Source organism: Urocitellus parryii, chromosome 9, assembly GCF_045843805.1.
Source record: "Urocitellus parryii isolate mUroPar1 chromosome 9, mUroPar1.hap1, whole genome shotgun sequence".
Classification (NCBI taxonomy): Eukaryota; Metazoa; Chordata; class Mammalia; order Rodentia; family Sciuridae; genus Urocitellus; species Urocitellus parryii.
In genome coordinates, this window is record NC_135539.1 from 14,317,912 (window position 1) to 14,340,248 (window position 22,337).

Consider the following 22,337-nt stretch of genomic DNA (forward strand, 5'->3'; position numbering starts at 1 on the left):
CAGAACTCTTGTCTCCCTCTGTGGGGACTTTCCTAAGGATGTCCCTTAATACAGGGATTAATAGACAAGAGGCACCACAAACACAGGCTGTCCCTCTCTCCTTCCCTCGCCTGAGAGTGTAGCTATGTATCTATGACCTGAGCTTTTCTACCTCTTTAAGGAAGGGAAGAAGGGAGCTGTCATTTGTAGTAGCTGCAAGGAGAGCATCTCTCTGGTTCTAGCTTCCTCTTTGAAGGAGAGGTGGAGGATAGGTTACAGGGATAGGGATCAGCAACAGAGAGGAACATGACTCTTCCTAACAGGGTCCACCTCTACGGCAACTTCTACAGACATTTCTGTTTACAGGCAATAGAGGAAAGGATGATAATGGAGGAAGGGGTGACATAAAGAGCACTTCTCAGGATTCACCACTAGGGAGCTGAGAAGTGATAGAGAAGGTGGAAGAATGGGGAGAATCGACTGCACCATTCCATCCTCATCACATGAAGAAGAAATCTGGGGAAAAAAAATGGCAGGAAGACAGGAAACAAGATAACTGGGGGAAGGCAGGGAATCCCTCCCCTTCTTTCATTCTGGAACTCCGAAGATGAAGATGTACCTAGATGGTTCTGTAGATGAGTAGGGAAATGGGGGTGGGATAGGAGGAAAGGGGCCCGCGGGTCTCACCAATTCATGGTGTTCCTCAGTGAGGCTGGTGGGCAGAGTGTCCATGTACGAATCCTTCAGGGGCTTCCAGCCTAGTTGAAGTGGCTCCATGTAGATCATCCCACACCTGGGAAGCACAGAGAACCAGTCTGGTGCTCTCTGTTAGCAACACTGGCCAACCTGTATTGAACATCTGCTGTATTTTATGCACTATTCTAGGCCTTAGTGGACTTGACGATGGCCTTCATCTAGCCACATGATCTCCCTGTCCTATTCCCCTAAGTGTCCCCAGCTGCAGTGACGCAGCATCTTGAACCTTGACTTCTTTCCTTCTTACATAGTTTTAGAACATTTATGTGTTTCCTAAAACACATTTTTATTTTAGTGATTTTTAACAATTTAAGTGTTGACTGAAGTAGAGCAAATTATAATTCATGCATGTATGATCATGTCAAAATGAACCCCTTTATTAAATATAACTATAATGCACTGATGAATATATAGTTATATTACATATAACTATAAGGCACAGGGGTACCATGCTGAAGGTAATATTGTGGACTTAGTTTTATATATAATATTGCTGTGATTTGATCCTTAATATATTTACTAAGACTTATCTGTACAGTTGCATGTCAGAGCAGCTCATTTATTTTGCATGTTATGTATATCACAATTTCTGGTTACATTATCCTTCAGTTATATTATACCTGTTTCTAAATGTTTGTTTTTGTGAGTTGTGACACTGTGAATATTCTTTATAGGTCTCCTACTATTCATAGTAAGTCTCTTTTGGGCATATAGTTAGGAGCAGAATTGCTGGGTCATGGGCAAATGGAAGTTGAACTATTAGAGAGAAAGTCAAACACTTTTCCAAAGTACTGGCTTGATTTTAGACTTTAGTATGGATTAACGACTGATTTATGACACGTGTAAGTGAATGTCAAATACGTTCAGTAGGGCTTAGTCACATTTGTGGCTTTTCAGAGCTTATTTCCTGATTAGGGTTTGGATGCCAGTGTGAGCTGATTTACCTACTCACGGTGGCAGGAGAGGCCTGTTCAAGGTCGGCTGGCTCAAAGATCAGACTCATCTTGGTGGTCATCTGGATAATCTCCCCACTCATTAAACACAGCTGAAAGGGTAAAGCAGAGGGGTGGAGGACAGGCATAGGGGTTAAATCCCATCTGCAAGTGAAAAATCTCAGTGGAGGCAGAGCTGGTTTGAATGCATTCCACAAATGTTGAGTACCTATTATGTGCTTGGAACATAGTCATTTCTAAGCCCCTTTCTCTTAGTTTAACATAGGACATAACTGCACATCCTCATCCTGTTTTATCTGCTCAAATCTCTCAGACAAGATTCTGTTTGAACCCTGCCAATGGACTAGTCCATGGCTACAGTGATAAGAATCTTTCCATAAATCTCTTTTGGAATGGGATGGAAGACTGTTGAAAGTCCTAGTATTTGGCAGGCACATCCTGTAGAAAGAGGTGCAAACACAAAGGTGAGCCTCAGAATATGTGCCTCATTCGCCATTGCCCACATTGGCTCAGGTAACACCGTGAAGTCCTAAAAAAAAGCCTGGGCCCTGGTCTCCCAAGGAGAAGGGAAAACACCACAGGTCCCTGCTGCTCTTCCTAATTTGTAGTAAAAAAGTTCCCTGCATGTTACCTGGCCCATATCACTACATGCACCCCCAGAAAGGTCACAACTGTAGTGGGGCTAACACCCCAGCTGTGTCATCTTTGAATATAAATAAAAGTAACAGAGAACACCCTGAACTATAGTTTGATTTATATCAAACTATAGTTGTTGAGAGTAACCATTAGGGAATTCCCTGATTATAACTCTCTTAATGCTTCTTCTTTTTCTTTTCTTTCTTTCTTTCTTTCTTTCTTTTTTTTTTTTTTTTTTTGGTACAAGGCAGGGATTGAATTCTGGGGCACTCAACCACTGAGCCACATCCCCAGACCTATTTTGAATTTAAATAGAGACAGGTCTCATTGAGTTGCTTAGCACCTCACCATTGTTGAGGCTGGCTTTAAGCTCACGATCCTCCTGCCTCAGCCTCTGGAGCCATTGGGATTACAGGCATGCACCATCATGCCTGGCTATTTATTTATTTTTAGGTGGTGTTGAGGATTGAACTAAGTGCCTCACACTTGTGAGGCAAACGCTCTACCACTGAGCTACAACCCCAGCCCCTCTCTTCATACTTAAGACCAACAGATACATTAGTTTACATAGTACAGCCCATATCATATAATAAAACATTCCTATTTTTATGTTATATCATCAAAATTATGCACATGCTAGAATTAACGTGTATAATTTGGATAATTAGGACTTCCACTGTTGAACATGACTAATGTGTATTCTTGTGACAGCAAACAGTTTGAAAATATATTCTGATTTGATAATGGCACCTATTTAGCATAGGAACTCTCATTTGATGTAGTGATACATTTTATTTTACGATATAATTTCATTTTAATCAATAGTTTACAGTGCTTGCTTTATGTCAGGCACTATGATAAGCAGTTTGCAAATATTAACTTATCTTCCTAACAACACTTTGTAGACATTGTCATCCCCATTTCTAGATTCATGACTCTTCATTTTTTTTTTTTTTTTTTGGCACCAGGGATTGAACCCAGGGGTAAAATTGAGGACTTGAGAAAATAAAGAGCTTGTCTGAGGTTACCAAGCTGCCTTGTGGTGGCCAGGGTTTGAACCCAGGGTGCCTGGCTTAGGTCCAAGCTCTTTAGTGTCACTGTATTTTCTGTGGCAGATTGTATTTTCCAAAGACTCTAACAATGCATCCATCCCATGGATACTTTTATAGTGTAAACTTGTCCACCTTCATCAAGAGACAGCATCTATTTCCCTGTTCTCTTGACTCTGGTTAAGTCAGAGACTTCTTTAACCAACAAAACTGGAGGAAGTGACTGAGTGTCATTCTAAGCATGATCCTTCATTTTTTTTTTTTTCTGGCACCAGGGATTAAACCCAGGGGCACTCGACCACTGAGCCACATCCCAGTTCTATTTTGTATTTTATTTAGAGACAGGGTCCCACTGAGTTGCTTAGCACCTCATTTTTGCTGAGGCTGGCTTTAAACGTATGATCCTTCTGCTTCAGCCTCCTGAGCTACTGGGATTATAGGTGTGAGCCACCGTACTCGGCTATGATCCTTCATTTCTTGGAAACTTCCACTGCCTGCCTCTTGGAAGTCAGACACGCACTAGTGGAGGTACGACTATCTAAAGACTGCCATGCAAGGCCTGGAAGGCGAGATGCTATTTAGAGAGGGGGGAAAAAAAGAGGCCAAGAGGAATGAGCACCTGGCACTGAATGAAGGAGCTATCGTGAATGTGGATCCTCTAGTATAGTTGCTCCCACTAAAATCACCAGAATTAAAAACCAATTGCCAGGCTAGGGTTGTGGCTCAGTGGTATAGCACCTGCCTAGCATTCATGAGACACTGGGTTTGATTCCCAGAACCACATTAAAAAAAAAACCTAAATAAACAAAATAAAGATACTGTGTCCATCTACAACTAAGAGAGGTGATGGGAAGGGAGGGGAGGGGAGCGGGGTATAGGAAGGGGATAGGAAGGGCAGCAGAATACAACAGACACTAGTATGGCAGTATGTATAAACATGGCTGTATAACCAATGTGATCCTGCAATTTGTACACGTGGGAAAAATAAAAATTCATACCCCATTTGAATCAAATGTATGATATACGATATGTCAAAATCATTGTAATGTTTTGAGCAACTAATACAAATAAAATAAAATAAATTTAAAAACCCAATTACTTCACTGAGCCTTTTTAAAATGCCCAACCCACAAGATCATGAGAAAAATAGTTTTTCTAAGCCACTAAATATTAGCATAGTTTCTTAAACAGTAATGAATAACTCACATTCCATATGTATTATCTCTCTTCATTATCAACAGTCCTATTATATTTTTATGAATGTGAAAACCAAATATATAAGTTGCCTAATACAACACAGCTCAAGGGTGGTGAAGAAGGTTCAACTTGATGTCATCATCAAGGTTTTTAACCACTATTCGACATGGTCTTTAATCAGATTTAGCTTACTGACTACAAATACAAACAGAAGCATAATTCATGAACTAAAAACTGTTCTTCTCTCGTGGAGAATTCATTCTTAGGGTGTTACATGCATGTGTTTGTATCGTTTCACTCACTCACTCACTTTAATAAAAGATGTATCCCACCCATGAAAAAGTGATAGATGCCATAGCTACCTTTTTATTGTCATCCAGAACAGTGTTCATATTTTCAATCCAAACAGCATCCACTGGTCCATCAAAAATAATCCACTTTCGGTCGTCAGACACTGAAGATGCTTGTTCTCGGAAAGCATTGGCTAGCACACCGTCCGTCCATTCGTGGCTCACTGGGTCAAAAAACCCATACAGCTGCCCCATTGTGATGGCCTTGGGATTGATGATCTTGAACTCCACGGCAAACTCCTCCATCTGGTTGGCTGGGCAAGAAGGTCCAACATAGTTACAAAGGCTCCAGTGAGACCAGAACATCAAGCCAGAGATAATGGCATCTCAGAGGATATCCAAGGAAGAGTCCTTAGAGAATATATTTGCATAAAAAGACTGGGGAATCTGGATAGGCTATGACTTAAATTTTTGGGTTATTATAGTCAGTGTTTTCCATCATACTTTTTTGGGGGGGCGGGGGTGGTACCAGGGATTGAACTCAGGGGTGCTAGACCACTGAGCCACATTCCCATCCCTATTTTGTATTTCTTTTAGAGACAGGGTCTCACTGAGTTCTTTAGTGCCCTGCTTTTGCTGAAGCTGGCTTTGCACTTGGGATCCTCTTGCCTCAGCCTCCTGAGCTGCTGGGATTATAGCATGTGCCACTGTCCCCTGCTCTATTATACTTCCCTTCTGTGCCTTATTCCCATCAGGGCAAATGTGCCAGTCAGATCCAGGATGAAAAAAAAAATCTGACTGGACCTAAAGAATTCAAGTATTAAAGAAGACAGATTTCATCTTCTCAGCCCTCTTTACTCGCCTGCTGTTAAAGCCACCTAAGAACCTTGGCATTGGTGTGGGATGATGAAACAACTGATAGGTAGATTCTGAAAGACGGTGGTCACTTTCCTCTATCTGAAGGACTAGCTTAGCCCTTAAATCTTTTTTCTCACCTACTCAGTGTCATCTGTTCCCAGGGAAATGCACACATTTGGAGTTCTAGGACCCAATCAGAGTAACCAGGATGATGGATGTATAGTATTTATAACAGAAAATAATGACACTTTTACATGATCCTTCAGAGTAAGAAAAAGTTGGAATGCATGAACCAAGCAGTAAATAAACAACTATTTCTGCAGAATTTGGAGGCAAAGATAATGGTGTATTCTCCTTTTTCTTCATTTCATTTCTTAAACTATATTTAAGTGCCAAAATTATTACCATATTTAAATTTGAAATGCCAAATTTAGTTATCAAATCTAAGTTCGTTCCTAAAGCAAAATAAAAAAAACACAATTGAATCATCAAATGTCATTAGAAAACAATTTTAAATGAAGTACTTGAAGTGATTATGTAAACACACAACACTGGACTGCTTTTCAAAACTGCAGGTTTGCCTTTTATACCAAAACAAACAACAAATTATAAAACCCCAAACTGCTTATCTGGCAACAAACAGCTTCTATTTGTTGAGTAGGCACAGGGCTAGATTATTTACCTGCATAATCTCATTTAACTTTCATAACAATCCCATTTTACAGCTGGGAAAACAGAGGATAAGAGAAGGGGTTGTTTAAATCATTTTGAGTGTAATTAAAAAATATGAGGGGCTGGGGATGTGGCTCAAGCTGTAGCGCGCTCGCCTGGCATGCATGCGGCCCGGGTTCGATCCTCAGCACCACATACAAAGATGTTGTGCCCGCCAAAAACTGAAAAAAATAAATATTAAAAAAATTCTCTCTCTCTCTCTCTCTCTCTCTCTCTCTCTCTCTCTCTCTCAAAAAAAAAAAAATATGAGCTCTTTTCCCTACCTTAAAAACAAGGAAGAAGGGAGACAAGGAGAAAAGATCAGAAGGGAAAGGGAAGCAAAGAGAGAAGGGAAAAAGGGATAGAAATAGAAAGAAAAGAAAACAAACCATTCAATGGTTTGCTTTTGGACTCATGTTGTTTAGGCCAATGACAGGAGTCTCTCACTGGGGAACTGGGAGAAGCCACTGTTCAGCATTTGAGAAATTTCCTCCAGCCTTAATGACAGACGCATAAAGCCCCTTGTTAGAATTCCCCTACCCCACCATTTATTTTCTGCCTGCAGACATCTGTGTGCCATATTCTATTTCTAGATCTGACATCATGATTCAGGATTGGCAAAACCCGCAGCCTGGCATTATCTTAACATGGAGCCAGCCAGCTGAGCAGGGAGTCCTGTCCTCACTGGAAGTCAGGGATGTGAGCTTTACCTGCATATAAATCACCCAGAGCTGCAGCCAACACCTTATAAGCAGAAGTCTTTCCGCCCATGGGGTCTCCAACAATCATATAGCCATGTCTTACCAGCATCATTTCATAGATCTGGGAGGAGACATCATGTAAGAAGTTAATCATTAGTTGGGTGCTGTGACCCACACCCACAATCCCGGTGACACGGGAAGCTGAGACAGGAGGATCACAAATTTGTGACCAACCTTAGCAATTTAGTGAGACCCTCATTGACTTAGTGAGACTCTGTCTTAAAAAAATTTAAAAAAAAAAGAGCTTGGGATGTGGCTCAGTGGTAAAGCATCCCTGGGTTCAATCCCCAGTACAAAAAAAAAAAAAAGGTAATCATTGCAAACCTCCCCATACTGCAAGTTTTTGAAAAGTCAATGAAGAGAGGCTGAGATTGTGGCTCAATGGTAGAGCACTTGCCTAGCATGTGTTAGGCACTGGGTTCAATATTCTCAGTACTGCATATAAATAAATAAAAGGTCCATCAACAATAAATACAATAAAGGTTCATCAACAATTAAAAAAAATTTTAAAAAAGAATGCTGCAGTGAGTATTCTTAAAAAAAAATCAATGAGGAAGAAAAGGCTCAAAGAGGATTTTCATACACACTCCTAACTGGTGAACTGCAGTCATTTTGGTAATCTATTGTTAAGATATTTTTGGATGAATAAGTATATGTGTGTCTCACGTTGTTAAAGGGATGGGAGCTACTATTTATTTTCATCTATCTATGTGCCAAATATCAAGTGATTGTCCAAATTATTTCATTTAATCTGCTCAAGTATCGTTAACAACCTTTTACAGATAAGAACACTGAACTCAAAAGAGCTTTAGTAATTTGCCAAGCTCTTCAGTGATGGATCTGGAATTTCAACATGGGTCTGTCTGACTTCAATGCCTCTAATCTTTTCATTACTTCATTGATACTGCTATTTCTTTTATATTTTCTTTTTAACAATTTTTGGTTGGCATATAATATTTGCACATTTATGGGGTATAGTATGATAAAAGTCAGGGTTAGCATTTTCATATCCTCAAAAATTTACCATTTCTCTGATCTCACTAGAGTTAGAGTAGAATGCCAGTCCATCAATAGGGCTAAGATAGGGGGGTTGGGATAGGAGGGGTAGAGAGAGGTTGGATTACAGGTACCAAAACTCAGTAATGATAAAAAGAATTACTTCTGTGTTCTATAGCACAGTGTTATAAATGACATACACTTTTACAGTGGAAAAGGAAAGGATTATTCAGCAAATTTTATTTCTATTGGAAATTTCCATTTTAGAGGTCTAATTATGCAATTCTGACACAAATGTTTAGGTCATTTGTTTTTATGTGAAATTTAATGTATTTCTCCCCCTGCCCTCTTTCTTCCTTTAGACTGCAAGTCCCTCAGAGAAACACAGGGAGCTTTTCATTTTAAAGATTGAGTTATTCTTTTTTTTACCTTGGAGGTGACTGTGTACCACCATGCCTGGCCACATAAATTGTTTTTGAAAAATTATCTTATTTTTGAAAGCTGTTGCTATAGGCTATAGAAAAGTTCACCTATAGGTCTGCAGATTTCTTCAAAATACATACAAAAATGAATGGATGGATGTATAAGTAATAAAACAAGTATCATAAAATTATAAAATCTAGTGGTAGGGTGTTCATCACACAATTCTTTTAACTTCTCAGCATATGTAAACATTTTCATAAGAAGATATTCGGATAAAACTCATATTTAGTTAAGACCATCCATCTGTGAAATCCCAGTGCATAAATCCATGTCACTTTGGGAAATGATGATATTGACAATGATGTGGAGATAGCGGGTTGATAATGACATAGCCTTAGGCATGATATCTAGCACTTCTCATACCTGTTATCTCAAAAGTAATCCTGGGGAAAGTTTTACTCCCTTCCATTTTACAGATGAGGAAACAAGGCTCACAGATGTTGAAATAATTTGCCCCAAATCTCATAACAACAACAAAAAGACAGATGGGAGTGAGATTTGAACCTAGGTCTGCATTAATCTGAAATTTACTCCCTTCTCTGGACCCAAGTATCCTTACGAAGGCTGGACCAAATGGTATTTAAGATCTCCTGTAGATCAAACCTATTATACTGCAAAGTAAGCGCATGGGGGGCTTACCATTAAATATATTATTGTAAGTTAGTTTTGCATTGAAAAATGATCCCAGGGAGGCAACCCTGGAATCCGCATGAAGGTGCTCCAGGGTGAGGACCAGGGAGACATTCCTGATTTCCCTGCCCAACACCCCATTTGTTTTCTCTTCTGTTGATAACAGCATCTTAATTTTCCCTGGGGAGCCACCATGTGGTGGTCGACATGACTTGGGTAGACACTCTCTGCATCTACTTGGTTATCATCTGGGTCTTTGTCATACCATTCAGTCAGAGGCAGTCAGGTGACTTTATCAGAACCATCCAAGGCCAAGTCTGAGACCTCTGAGCCACTTGGAAAGGGATGCTTCTCCCCCCATGCTCTTTTCTTCCCTGGGCTTGAACCTGGAACAATGTAAGTCTGAGGTTGTGAGGGTAGGTGTGGGTACCTGAGTATGAATTTTTAACATCTGTAGAGAGAGGCAGAGTTCAGGAATGATGAGGAGAGATTCCTGATGACATTAACTAAAATCTCGGCTCCTGCTATGCCCGAGGCCAACACGTTCCGGCACTTCTCAAATCAGGTGAGTGAATAAATTCCTTTTTATTGATGAAGGCAGTGTGAATTAGATTTCTATCATTTGAAATGGAGAAGTCCTGGCTAATTTAAATCTCAATGCCCTGGAGTCTCAGTTTCATTCTCAAATGTAACCAGAAACCCCAAGGAAGATAGCCACAGAAAAGTGTATATTAAATTTCAACACCTAAAGATAGAACCTGAGGCACAATATATCAAGTGGTCAATTAATTTCATCTCTACTCAGGCACCTCTGCTTGCCGCCAGTCTAGCTCTCGTCTGCCCTATGTCTTTTATATTTTTTGTACTGGAGATTGAACCCAGGAGTGCTTCATCCTTCACCTACATCCCCAGTCCTTTCTATTTTTTGAGACAGGGTCTCTCCCAGTTGTTTATAACCTTGCTAATTTGCCAAGGCTGGCTTCAAACTTGCCTTCCTCCTGCATCAGCCCCTCAGGTCACTGGGATTACAGGCATGCACCCGTCGCCAGCTGCCCTAAATCTTTCTAGTTTCAACTCCAGTAGATAGTAGGACAAGTGCATTCCCATACAGGTATAAGGAACCAACCTGGATAATTTTCCCAATAAACCAAGGCACTGGCTGGAGTTTCATCTTTTTCGAGTTCTCATTCAGTGCCTCCAGAAAAACTTCATAGTCTGGCTTTGGAAGCACGACTCCAGGAAACAGATCTGAGATAATTCCCTGTTTGCAAGAATTCAGGAGAAAGTGGAAAGAATGAAGTATCAGGCATGTGATATCAACATTTGCCTCAAGTAAGATCTACAGATAGCAGAAATATTTGAAAATTTCCAAAGCTTATTTTTCCTGCATCAAAATTCATCTGAAACCACAAACATCAGTACTGTTAATCATGATTATCCTTCCAAGTGATTTTAAAAGTCAGTAAATATTTAATGAATCCTAAGTACTAATTTCTAGTCACTATACTAAGGATGAACAGCCTGGGAAGAAAGATAGGTATAAATTAATTACAGAAGGGAACTAATTATATTGCATAAGAACAACTACCTAAACCCAACAGCAATTATCATCCTGCTAGGGAGACCATTTTTATTAAAATTAGAAACTAGACAGGGATGTAATTCTATTACCATTATTATTTAATATTTGGGAGAAGGGGATCAGGCCACAGAGATGGTAGCTGGAATGAAGAAGGGTGTCATGATATACATGACAATAGAATGCGTTTTAAAAAAGAAACTTTAAAAAAAAAAGAAATGGAAGAAGATACAGATAAAGTGCCAAAAAAACAAAAACAAAAACAAAAACAAAAAAATCATCTTCAGAGGGTGAACCTGGGTTCTTACACTGCATACCTGAAACAGAGGAACGTCTTGAGCTAAGAACTTGGCCAGGTTGACGTCAAGCAAGGCCCGGAGCAGCAAGACGCTTTCATCCTCCTCTGGGTACTTGAGCTTCAGGTTGCCGGCAGCAGTGAGCACAGACTTGACAGCCCGCATGCCATAGTCGTAGTGATGCTGGGAGGACAGCTGCTCTGAGCACAGGCGGTAGGTCGCAACAATCTTCTGGGCAAGACTAGGAGGGAAAGACATGTCTGTAGATCTTTGTGTCTGTCATTTCAGAAACCAGGTTTGCCCCATGGATTTGATGGGCAGAACCTATTATCTGAAAACCTTTTACTACAGTTACCACAGTGAGTTCAGGAAACAACTCTCCTTCAAATATAAGATGGAAAAAAAAAAAAGCAAGCACACACACACGTATAACATGTATGGTGGATGAAATTACATTATATGCTTTCCTGTGTATACACAATTGCATGTACCACATGTGCACATCACATACACGAGTTGGGAAAGAATACATCAAATTATTACAATGTTAATCCCTTAGAGTGAAATTAAAGGGAAATTCACTTTCTTCACTTCTGGGACATTTTTTATTTTGTTGAATAACATTTGACTTTTTAATTCAAGAAAACCAATTCAAAATGTAACATACCCAGCACACAACACCTACCTATGACACTCAGGTTCATAGCCATCTCCTCTTCTTCCTGGATATACACAGCTGGACTACAGTTCCCAGTCTGCTGTGCAGTTAGGGGAAGCCATGCCCCTGGGTTCTAGGCAGTGAAATGTGAATGGAGAGGCAGATGCCAAGTCCAGGATCAGCCCAGGGAAACCTCCTCCCTGAGGCCCTTCTGGTCGTGTTGCAGTCAAGAGATAAACATAGCCTGGGGGTCCCTGAGGGACCCTTGGGGGAGACTGCTCCTGATCAGAAACATCTGCTTTGAATTTTTAGTAAGTAAAAATCAAGCTTTTGTCATGCTAAGCCACTGGATTGGGGGTGTGACCCTAACTAATATACTAATGTACATTCCCCTTAGGGAAATCCTCTTTACAAAACTGATTCACTTTAAATGCAAAGATTTTGTGCTGTTCACCAGCACCTAGCACAGGGCTAATAAGGTGGGTTGCTCAAAAATGTTTCATTAATTGAATTTCATTAATTGAATTGAATGGTTAAATAAATTGATTGAATGGATAAACCAACGTAATGCAGGTCTACCATAGAAAAAATAAATTAAGCTTCACATGAGAGAGGAAGTCTCCTGGCCTAGGAAGGGTGACACATTCTGTTGATGATTTATGCAGCAAAATACTCACCCATGGAGAAATCTATTGTTACAAAAAAAAATCAATCAATCACAGCAAAGACAAAGTAAAAGACAAATGTGAAATTTGGAAAAGAACAAAAAAAGCCATTTTAAAATGATTATTCAAAACTCTTGGGAGCATGTGTTGTGTGCCTGTGTACACATATGCATATAAAGATGTTGATCTACTAGTGTGTGTGCGTGTGTGTGTGTGTGTGTGTGTGTGTGTGTGTGTATGTCTTGGGAAATTGGGCAATAACTGAATAAGAAGTAACCCAGCTGTTGGGAGTCATTAAATGTTAAATTGAAAACAATTTAATAAAATTGTTAAATTAAATAATATTAAACATTTCTCTTCAACTTTCATGGTTTGCTATTTTACCTTAAGCTAGTTAGTAAAGTGATGTGGATGTATTAGAGCTATGGGTGGGGAGGATATGAATGGGTACTCTCCTTAACAGAAGTCCAGGTGTAAAGAGAGAGGAAGCTCTTTCTTTAGCATTTCCTAGTCAAAAATGGAGTCAGGAGCAAAGTTAGGACTATATGTTCTCAAATTAGCCAGTGAGAGGAAGCGAGTTTCTCAAGTGATTCTTTTTCAAGTTTTTAATTCACCACACAAAATCCACTCTCTGAGGGCCTTCATGACCCACTGGAAAACCAGTGTAACTTACCTTCTAGAGTCCAGAAACCCCATAGAATATAGGGAGATTTCTCCAATGAGGGCATAATCTGGCACCATCATAGCCACTGTCCGGAATAATGCCTGGAAAAGAAATAACCAATCAAAACCAGAACACAGACAAGGGAGAATCCTGGGGGAATACACATCTACAGAGAAAAGGGAAAGGAGCATGATCACGCAGGCCGCGTGATCATGTGACAATCAAGGAAAGGAGGGGCGGAGAATGATTCAACACAGAGGGACCATCTTCAATGTATGATACCTTCCCCTTTGTCCCTGTCCAAGTACATGCTATTACATTGAGTCCCTCAATGGCTATATGGAAGAAAGCTCCTAGGTGCTGGTGTCCCAACACCTCATTCTCTTGTGTCCAATGAAGACATCTCATGGTATCTTTCAACTGTTGGAGCTTCCTGGTGCTGAACATGGACATCAGAAGTCATTTAGGAACACAAGACCAACATGTGCCAGAATTATCCTCATGTCACAGAGATCTTAAATTGAGTTCTTATTCTTAGCTATGGGCAAGTTATATAACCCCCCTAGACTTCAGGTGTTTTGTCTCAAAATGAACTAGCAACTTTAACTCTTCATGGAATTAACATGAGAACAAATGATATTATGTAAGTGAAGTGTTTACACATGGATATGGCATAGAGTGAGTGCTCAATAAACATCAACTCTGGTGCTATTATCTTGGACCCTAGAGGAAGCAACTTGCCTGGCTCATGCAGTAAGTTAGAGACAGAGCTGCTTGGAATCCAGGCTTCCTGATACCAGCCCCTGGTGCTTTGCATTTACCACCCTGTCTCATGAAAGTTCTTTATATAGATCTGACATGGTTGTGTGGGATGAGAGAAAGGGATAGTTAGCATCTGGGTGGTAAAAGAGAGAGAGAGAGAGAGAGAGAGAGAGAGAGAGAGAGACAGACAGACAGACATGTGGGTCCGAATTCTACGTTGACATTAATTAGCTTATGCTGACTTACAGAGGTGAATTTCCTTGACTCTTTTCTATTCTGGGAGAGAAGAAGTGGTCTATCTGAATAAGACTGAAGGGTACATTTAATGCATTTCTAGCAGGGCAAGTACCTTGGGTAAAATCAGTGGATATGGGAGTGTCTGTGTCTTTCTGAACTCTTCCACGCAAGGTGATGGAGCAATAAATTAGCATAAAATCAATCAGGAAGCAGGTCTGGGAGCCTCTGGTCTCTCTTTCCATGCAGCTTGGTGACAGGGGAGCTAAACATCTTACATCCATTGTGTGTGTGTGTGTGTGTGTGTTTGCCTTCCATGAATGCAGCATGCTAAAGTCATCTAAGGCAATCTTTCCTTTGAAGATGGCCTGCTTGACTCTTTCCCTTTCAGAGGTACTTTCCTTCTTCCACTAGCAGCAGAGCCAATGGATACTGCCTTGGCTCAGGCCAGATCAGCAATTGGCAATGGAAACAAATAAGCACCCGTGCTATCTCTCTACTAGTGAACCAGCCTGCGCTGGGATAGAAACTACTTAGGTTTAACCTGCTTAGTAGGAAAGAGGGAGCTCCCCATGCTCCATGCTAGGTTTGCCAGAGTTCTCATGTTGAAATTTGATGATGCTCTCTTGTAAATAGATCTACTTTGGCCTATAGTAATTCTTTTTATTGAGTCAAAATCTAAAATTTTGGAACTGGGGTTGTGGCTCAGTGGTACAGAGCTCACCTAGCACATGCAGGGTGCTGGGTTTGATCCTCAGGACCACATAAAAATAAAATAAAGGTATTTAGTCCAACTACAACTAAAAGCAAAATATTTTTTAAAAATCTAAAAATTTAGGAGATTTCATACAAAAATCCAAATTCCTAGTTTCTCATGGAAAAGAAAAATAAAATGAGAGAGAGAGAGAGATCTGATAATTCCTGCTTGGCAAGAGTAGGCTGTAGGTACCTGCTGCCTTTGCAGTCGCAAGAGTTCATGTTTCGCCTTCTCTCTGGTTTACATTACCTTTCTGACTCCTGTAGACAACTGAAATGACGAACCTTGCTCTAGCATTCATTGTTTTCTATTTGCCATTGGTCAATATATATATATATATTCCCTTTCTTCCCAAGACCTTGTTTGAGGAGGATTTTGGGGCCAAGTATTATCTTACTACCATTAGTGCTCCACTAGTACTTCTGACAGCTAAATATGCTCCTATTCCTGTGGCTGGGCTTCTCTAGGAGACCCTCTAGTGAACTCCTCCAGAAGTTCCTATACTATAAGATATACCTGGCACTCATCAGGCTGGTGTTTACCTTGAGGTTATCTGGCAGCTCTGCCCTGCCAGCATACCCGGGGTTCATGGTGATGAAGACAGCACAAGTTGGATTCAGAGAGAGCTCAGTGCCTTCAAAGACGAATACCTTCAGCTTCCGGATAATGGCTTGTTGAATGCTGAGAATCTGCTGGGCCACCACGGACAGCACTTCTACCTGTGGTGGGAATGTGGGCTCTGCCAGGGTCCCCCCTCAGGAAGGAACCCAATATCATGAGAACCAAATCTTCATGTTTGAAATTAGGAAATTAGAAGTATGGTTTGGGGTTTTGTCAAAGAAAAAGTGTGTGTGTGCATGTGCGTGTGTGTGTGTGTGTGTGTGTGTGTATACATGCATGCATGTGTGTGTGCCTGGGTGTGTAAATACTTTCTATAGTATTTTATCTTTGTTTCAACACTTAGGATTGTACTTGGTCCATAGGAGGTACTCACTGTTTCTGGGTCCAAACTATGCTTACATTTCCTGATCTCCATTCTTTGCCCAAATATAGTTAATCACCCACTCTTTTATGTCGTTTGAACCACTACTATAAATTTCTATCAGACTCTGGCTCATTTAATTTTTATTCCACCTACAGGGCAAGATTATTTCTTACTCATCTTTGTATCATGAACACATACAGAGTTGCTGACATATAGTGCCTGCTAAATACATTTTTGAATGAGTCAGTGAATGAATGCATATGGTAGCGAGGTACAGATATGTATGCAAAATATGTATTCTGCCTCCTTGTGGATGCTTTATAGACCTACTCTACACCAGCCACAGAGGAAACATAAGGTCCTGTCACTAAGGAGCAGAAAGCCCAGAAACAGGATACTCTATGCCCAACCCCTTTGTTCTTTAGCCTAGAAGCAGAATTACCTCAATCCTGTTGAATTCATCGAAACAGGACCATGCTCCAGCCTGGGCCAGCCCCTTGAAGAACTTCCCCATGGCTTTGTAATCCAAACCATCTGAGCAGTTGAAGACCACACACTAGAAAGAAGGAGGGTGAGGATAAGGATGTTAAGGATGGACTCCATCATCTCTGTACTACCTGGCACCCTGAAACAGGAGTGGGGCCCTTTCTTCTTATTCCACTCTCTTCTTATTCCCTGTTATTCCTGTTATACTAAATCATCTTGAACTTCATGTTCATTTCCCTGGACAGGGTCCAAGAGGGGAGGGAAGAGCAGGTGGAGATAAATGGCATTTTCTCACCTGCTTGGCCAAAGCTTTAGCCAGATCTTTGGTGGTTTCTGTCTTGCCTGTTCCTGCTGGACCCTCTGGGGCTCCCCCAAGGTTCAGCTTCAAAGCACCCATCAGTGTCCTAAGGAGAAGAAAACAAGAATGTGGTGCCTGAGTCCTGAGACACAGGAAAGAAACTGACTTTTTGTTTATTTTGATCTATGCAAAGTTTAAAAATTTCCCCCTGATTATATAACCAATATATCATCATCATAAAAAATTCTCTGTATTTTAAACTAAGAGCCTGGTGCATGGGTGGCAACCATAAACATTTATTTGAATGAATAAATGAATATATACAGAATTGATTCCAAAAAAGGTAAAAAAAAATCTTAAAAACTTCACTTTCAAAGATCACTAGTGCTAATGGAATGGTGAAAGCAAATACATTTCTCCTACTGAACTTTGAACTCTTAAGTTCAGGAGTTGTATTTTGATTTATTTCTATATCCTCAGAAAGAGAATACAGTGTGGCAGCATGTGGCAGGTGCAAGATGAATGTTAGAAATTAATGATGTGCTAACTTGTTTGGCCTTTGGTATAAGTCTTTACAATTTCAGTTAACACACTACCTTGTAATCTTCTGCATAGGCCTCCCCCACCCCCAGTTAGGGTTAGGGTTCCTGGCTATTATGCATGGAGCACAGGAAAGTTCAAGAAATAGTTGTTCACGAGGGCTGTAGCTAATAATAGTGTACTGCATTCAGAATTTTGCTAAATGGTAGATTAAAGACATTCCTGCTACCCAGGGTAAAAGGGGCAACTGGGAGATGATGGATGTGTTAATTCATTCCACTGTAGAAATCATTATGATATCATGTTGAATGTCTTTAATATACACACTAAAATTTATTTTAAAAAGAGATAGTTGTTGAATAGAATAATGAGTAGAATAAATGAATTAATGAATAAGGAGTCACAGAATATAAGAAACAAGTGATTGAAGATTTTGAAAGGAGAAAATCCTCTCAAGTATTATTTTTATAATCTAAAAAATTTCACTCTAAAGGAAAAATACAAAAGCAAATAAAATCTGAACATCACAACATTGATACATTTACAAAATATAAGTTTCTAATGTTAGGAATTCCACAGAAAGTAGCAAAGTGCTTAGCTGAGCACCAAATGACTGTATCTCCTTAGCAGACTGGCTGGCAGAGCTTAGGGATGACTTGTCTGGTCCTTGGCCTGGCTCCTTGTCAATCTCTTGGCCACAGGATCTCCAGGCACCCTCTTGATTCTTGCCACTGCAGATCTTTCTACTCAGATACCATGTCCTTTTTACAGCGGTGCATCAATGTTCTGCTTACTGATTCTAAGGTATTCATTTGCACCAGGACCCATACTAGTTTCTCATTTCTAGCCCAAAGACCTAGTTTCCATAACCATATGTGGGACTATGGTGACTGAGAAACGTTCTAAAATCTAAGAATCTGAAATGTAGACAGTAACAAATCTAAGACATCCCTGGCCTCTTCCCCAGACTCTTTTCTCTCTGGATTCCCCTGTTCACCCCTCCAGTCTGGCAGCCCTAGAAGGTACCTATAACAGCGGTCCGTGAGGGGTGTAATCACCAGCCGGGGGGAGTTTCCCAGGTACTCGTAGCCATACAAGGCTTCCGTGGTTATCATCTGCACATGCACATCGTTTTCCTCCCAGTAGTAGCGCAGCTGTGAGATCCACTGGAAATCATTCAGATCAGAGATTCCATCCTTAGCTAACTTGGCCACCACGTCACGAGCTTTTGGGATCCAGATGCAGAAGCATGTGAGAAGCCCTCAGAATTCGCCCATCTCCAAGGCCTCCTCAGTTAGAAGAAGCTGTTATCAAGGCCACCCCTCCCAACAGTGTCAGGTTTTATCCCCCCCTTCCCGCTTTCCACCTGAAGGCAGCAATAGCTTTCAGAAGACAGTCTTGGCCTTCTCCCGAGGAGTGGGCAGAGGGGCCTGCTGCATTGTCTTCTCTCACAGAGTAGAACTATTAAATGTGCATACTCTGAAATCAGACTGCCTGGTTTCAAATTCTGGTTCAATCATGAACTAGCTGTGTGATTTTGGAGCAATTACTGAACCTCGCTGTCCCTTAGCTGCATAATCTATAAAATGGGGGACAACATAGTATCTATCTTATATGGTTATTATGAGAACTAAATGAATATGTATATGAGTGTAATATACAGACATATAATGTAACATAGACATGGAATGTACATATATATTATACACAGAGAGAGAAAGGGACATAGAGAAAGGGAGATAGACAGATAGATAGATAGATAGATAGACAGATAGATAACTGTATTCAGCATATAAAAATATCATGTAAGTATTTACTACTGTTATTTATCCCCAAATTCTTGAAGGAGTGAATCAGAGGGCTTTGCAATATGTATGACCCCCTTCTGTAGCAGGTCTCTAGGACATCCTAAGAAAATGCAATCAACTTGACCTGAGATAGTTACCCTGGGAAGGTGTCCGATGAATCCAGGATTAGAGTTATTCTTCCCCCCTGGGGTTTGAGAAACAAGCTAAGAGATACATTTCCACCTTTTCTCTTTTTTCTCTCATATAATTGTGAAACTAATGTAATTTTTTCACAGTGAGAGGAGCCCTGAAGTTACAGAGTGATATAGTTTCATGAAAATCATTAATTATCTTTCAGGCAGCTCACAGGGTGAGGGATACCAAGATCTCTAAGCTAGTATAGCTGGCTAGAAATAAGGATCTTAGAATTGTAATTTGGTGCTACTGGGAATTGAACTCAGAGTGCTATACCACTGAGCCCCCTCTACCACACCCCCAGACCTTGGGACAAAGGTCTTACTAAATTGCTGAGGCTGGCCTCAAACGTGTAATCCTCCTGCCTCAGCCTTCCAATTCTCTGGGATTACAGTTGCACACCATCGCCCAGCTTCTCAGAAACATAACAAAGGGAAGCTTCTGCAAGTCTGCTGCCTCTCTGAGAGAGGTCCTCTTGATTACAGTAAAAGGCCAAAGCCCTGCAGAGACGAGTCCTTGAAGATTATACCAGAAGCTCTTCCTTTCTTCCCAAAGAACTAAATTCCCTGTGGGGTTCTTGCGAGAACCCATGGGGTGCTGGCAGGAGTAGGTTCTGCATGAGCATTTCAAGAGGAAAGTAAATCTCAAGGGGTTGTTGGAGTTGCCCTTGCTATACTGTGTGTGTGTGTTGGGGGGTTTACATGTGCATACATTTGTGCTTGTGAACCCAACCACTCTGGGCTACCCTGGGTAGTAACCACATCTGCATTTATTATCCCTACCAGCAGGGATTGAGACTGGGAGGGGAGCACATTCCCCCTCCTCCCTTCCTGATTTTATGCTAGTCTATCCGGATGAAATCAGACTGAAATGAGCATCAGCCCAAGGGAATGACATGCCAGTAGGAAGCTGAGTTTATGAGCAAGAGAGCCACTGTTCCCAGGCAACCAGCCTGGTCCAGCCCTGGTTTCCTTGGTGATGATGGAGTGAGGGTGTGATGGTGGTTTGTTTTATATAAAGACCCCAGTTCTTCCTCCTCCTCCTCCTCCTTCTCCTCCTCCTCCTCCTCCTTCTCCTCCTCCTCCTCCTCCTCCTCCTCCTCCTCCTCCTCTCCTCCTCCCTCTCTTCTTCTATTTTTTTAAGGGAGAGCTGAAAGGCATCATCCTCACCACTCCCTCCCTGCATCACTGCCCATTTCAAGTCCCTGGGGTTTGGAATCAGATGAGGAGTCTCCGATAAGGACTTTGCCTCTTAGCAAGTTATTTACCTCACTGAGCATCAAGTTCTTTATCCGTGAAACATATGTGGAAATGAGATAACACAAGCACTTAGCACAAAGCTTGGTACCTGCTGAGTATTCAAAAATATTAGCCATGGCTGCTTTGAATCAGTCACCAAGTTAGAGTATCTCAGAAATGTCTTTGGCCATCACGGTCTATGTAAGAGCCCTGCTTGGAGGGTCCCTGGAAATAGGATTGGGGACGGGAAATGATAGAGACATACAGAGCCCTCTGGAATTGGCTTTTCTGTCCTTACCCCTTAGTTAGAGAAGCCTCTCCATCATAGAGAAGGAAAACCTGAATCATTCCATTCAGGAGGACTGAGTGGCAAGACTGACTGCCAAACGTGGACAATGAGGAATGCCAGGGAAATCTTGCTTACCGTGGACATCGATGACAGTGAGGGCCCCGAGAGTGAGTCGAGCGCCACTGCTCAATTTCCCTCGCACCAGTTGGACAATCTGTGCAATCTGGTCATTGCTCTTTTTCAGAAAATCCTGGCAGGAGCCACAGGAAGCAATTGGTTACAGTGGATTCTCCCCCCAGCAATTTCCATCTCAGGGACTGACATCATCCAAGCCAGACTCCTGTATGTCAGCTCTCAAATCCCCAGCCATTAACCTCCAAATGAATTTTAAATGCATTAGACTAACTAAAAGAGGCTAGATTTGGAAGACTACATACTGCCTCATCTTCTTTTAATGATATTATAGAAGAGGCAAAGCAATAGAGGCAGAAAACAGGTGTCTGTAGAATCTTGGAGAAAGGGTTGACTACCTCGGATGTGAGGGAATTTTGGGTGGAGTGGAACTGTTCTTCATCACTGGGTCATGATGGGCATAGAACCCTGGCCTCTGTGATGCTGTGGCACAAATTGTTTTTTCTTTCTTTCTTTTATTTTTTTTTGTAGTTGTAGATGGACAGAATGCCTTTATTTTATTTGTTTCTTTTATGTGTTACTGAGGTTCAAACCCAGTGCCTCACGCAGGATAGGCAAGTGCTCTGCTACTGAGCTACAGGCCCCAGCCCCACAAATTTTTTTTAAACTAATTCTGTAGTATTCATTTATTTATTTATTTTTATGTGCTGCTGAGGATTGGACCCAGGGCCTCACACGTGCTGGGCAAGCACTCTAACGCTGAGCCACAACTCCAGCCACCCCCCCCCCCAATCCAAAATTGTTTTTTTTTTTTTTTTTTTAAAAACATGGCAACTCTAATTATTTGTTTTTCAAATCCTAGTTGATGCACTGCAAGCTTCATGGCAGGCTCACTTACCGGTAGGGTATTTTCAACCAGGGCTTCGGAAACCTCCTTGGTCCAAAAGATGGAGGAGACACAGATAACTACCTGCCCAGGCCACTGTAAGACCCAGGAGTTACGAGGGACCTGGGAAGGGGTAGGGGTTCGTTGTAGGGTCAGTTCATCACGTGTGGTTTAAAGTGACTTTCTAAAAGCATGCCCAAACACCTCACTCTGACAATGAAAACAAAATCCTCTCCCTCCCTCAGATACTACAAAGCTTGACATCTCTGGAATTACTGATTTATGCCTTCCTCCCCGAAGCTTATGGAAAAGAAAAAATAAAAACAACAACAATTTCATCAACTTTACATTTTTTTCTCACACAAAATCTACCAATAATTTTTATATGGTTATAATCAAGGAGACGTTCTCAGAATACTTATAACTACTCTTTTAATGGCTATGTAATATTGCAGTGCTATATCAGTTTTTTATGCATTTTTAAATTTTAAAGCCAAGGCCCCCTTCTCCCACTTTTTCTCTTTAACGACAGATCAGAAATGGGCAAATAATAACCTGGGGACCAAATCTGGCCATGCTTGTCTTTG

The 22,337-nt window shown here is 41.1% G+C and overlaps 1 protein-coding gene across 1 annotated transcript in view; it reads right to left on the reverse strand.

The window, feature by feature from the left end:
• Nucleotides 1-22,337, reverse strand: part of Dnah3 (dynein axonemal heavy chain 3) — a 155,250-nt gene that overhangs the window by 67,228 nt on the left and 65,685 nt on the right. Inside the window, exons 26-38 of the mRNA XM_077802616.1 lie at nucleotides 21,763-21,873; nucleotides 20,868-20,982; nucleotides 18,250-18,448; nucleotides 16,681-16,789; nucleotides 16,342-16,455; nucleotides 15,457-15,633; nucleotides 13,171-13,262; nucleotides 11,196-11,415; nucleotides 10,426-10,560; nucleotides 7,140-7,251; nucleotides 4,933-5,174; nucleotides 1,680-1,780; nucleotides 667-772 (exon numbers count right to left, since the gene is read on the reverse strand). Of these exons, the coding sequence (XP_077658742.1) occupies nucleotides 667-772; nucleotides 1,680-1,780; nucleotides 4,933-5,174; nucleotides 7,140-7,251; nucleotides 10,426-10,560; nucleotides 11,196-11,415; nucleotides 13,171-13,262; nucleotides 15,457-15,633; nucleotides 16,342-16,455; nucleotides 16,681-16,789; nucleotides 18,250-18,448; nucleotides 20,868-20,982; nucleotides 21,763-21,873 (1,833 nt within the window). The remainder of the gene's footprint in view (nucleotides 1-666; nucleotides 773-1,679; nucleotides 1,781-4,932; nucleotides 5,175-7,139; nucleotides 7,252-10,425; nucleotides 10,561-11,195; nucleotides 11,416-13,170; nucleotides 13,263-15,456; nucleotides 15,634-16,341; nucleotides 16,456-16,680; nucleotides 16,790-18,249; nucleotides 18,449-20,867; nucleotides 20,983-21,762; nucleotides 21,874-22,337) is intronic.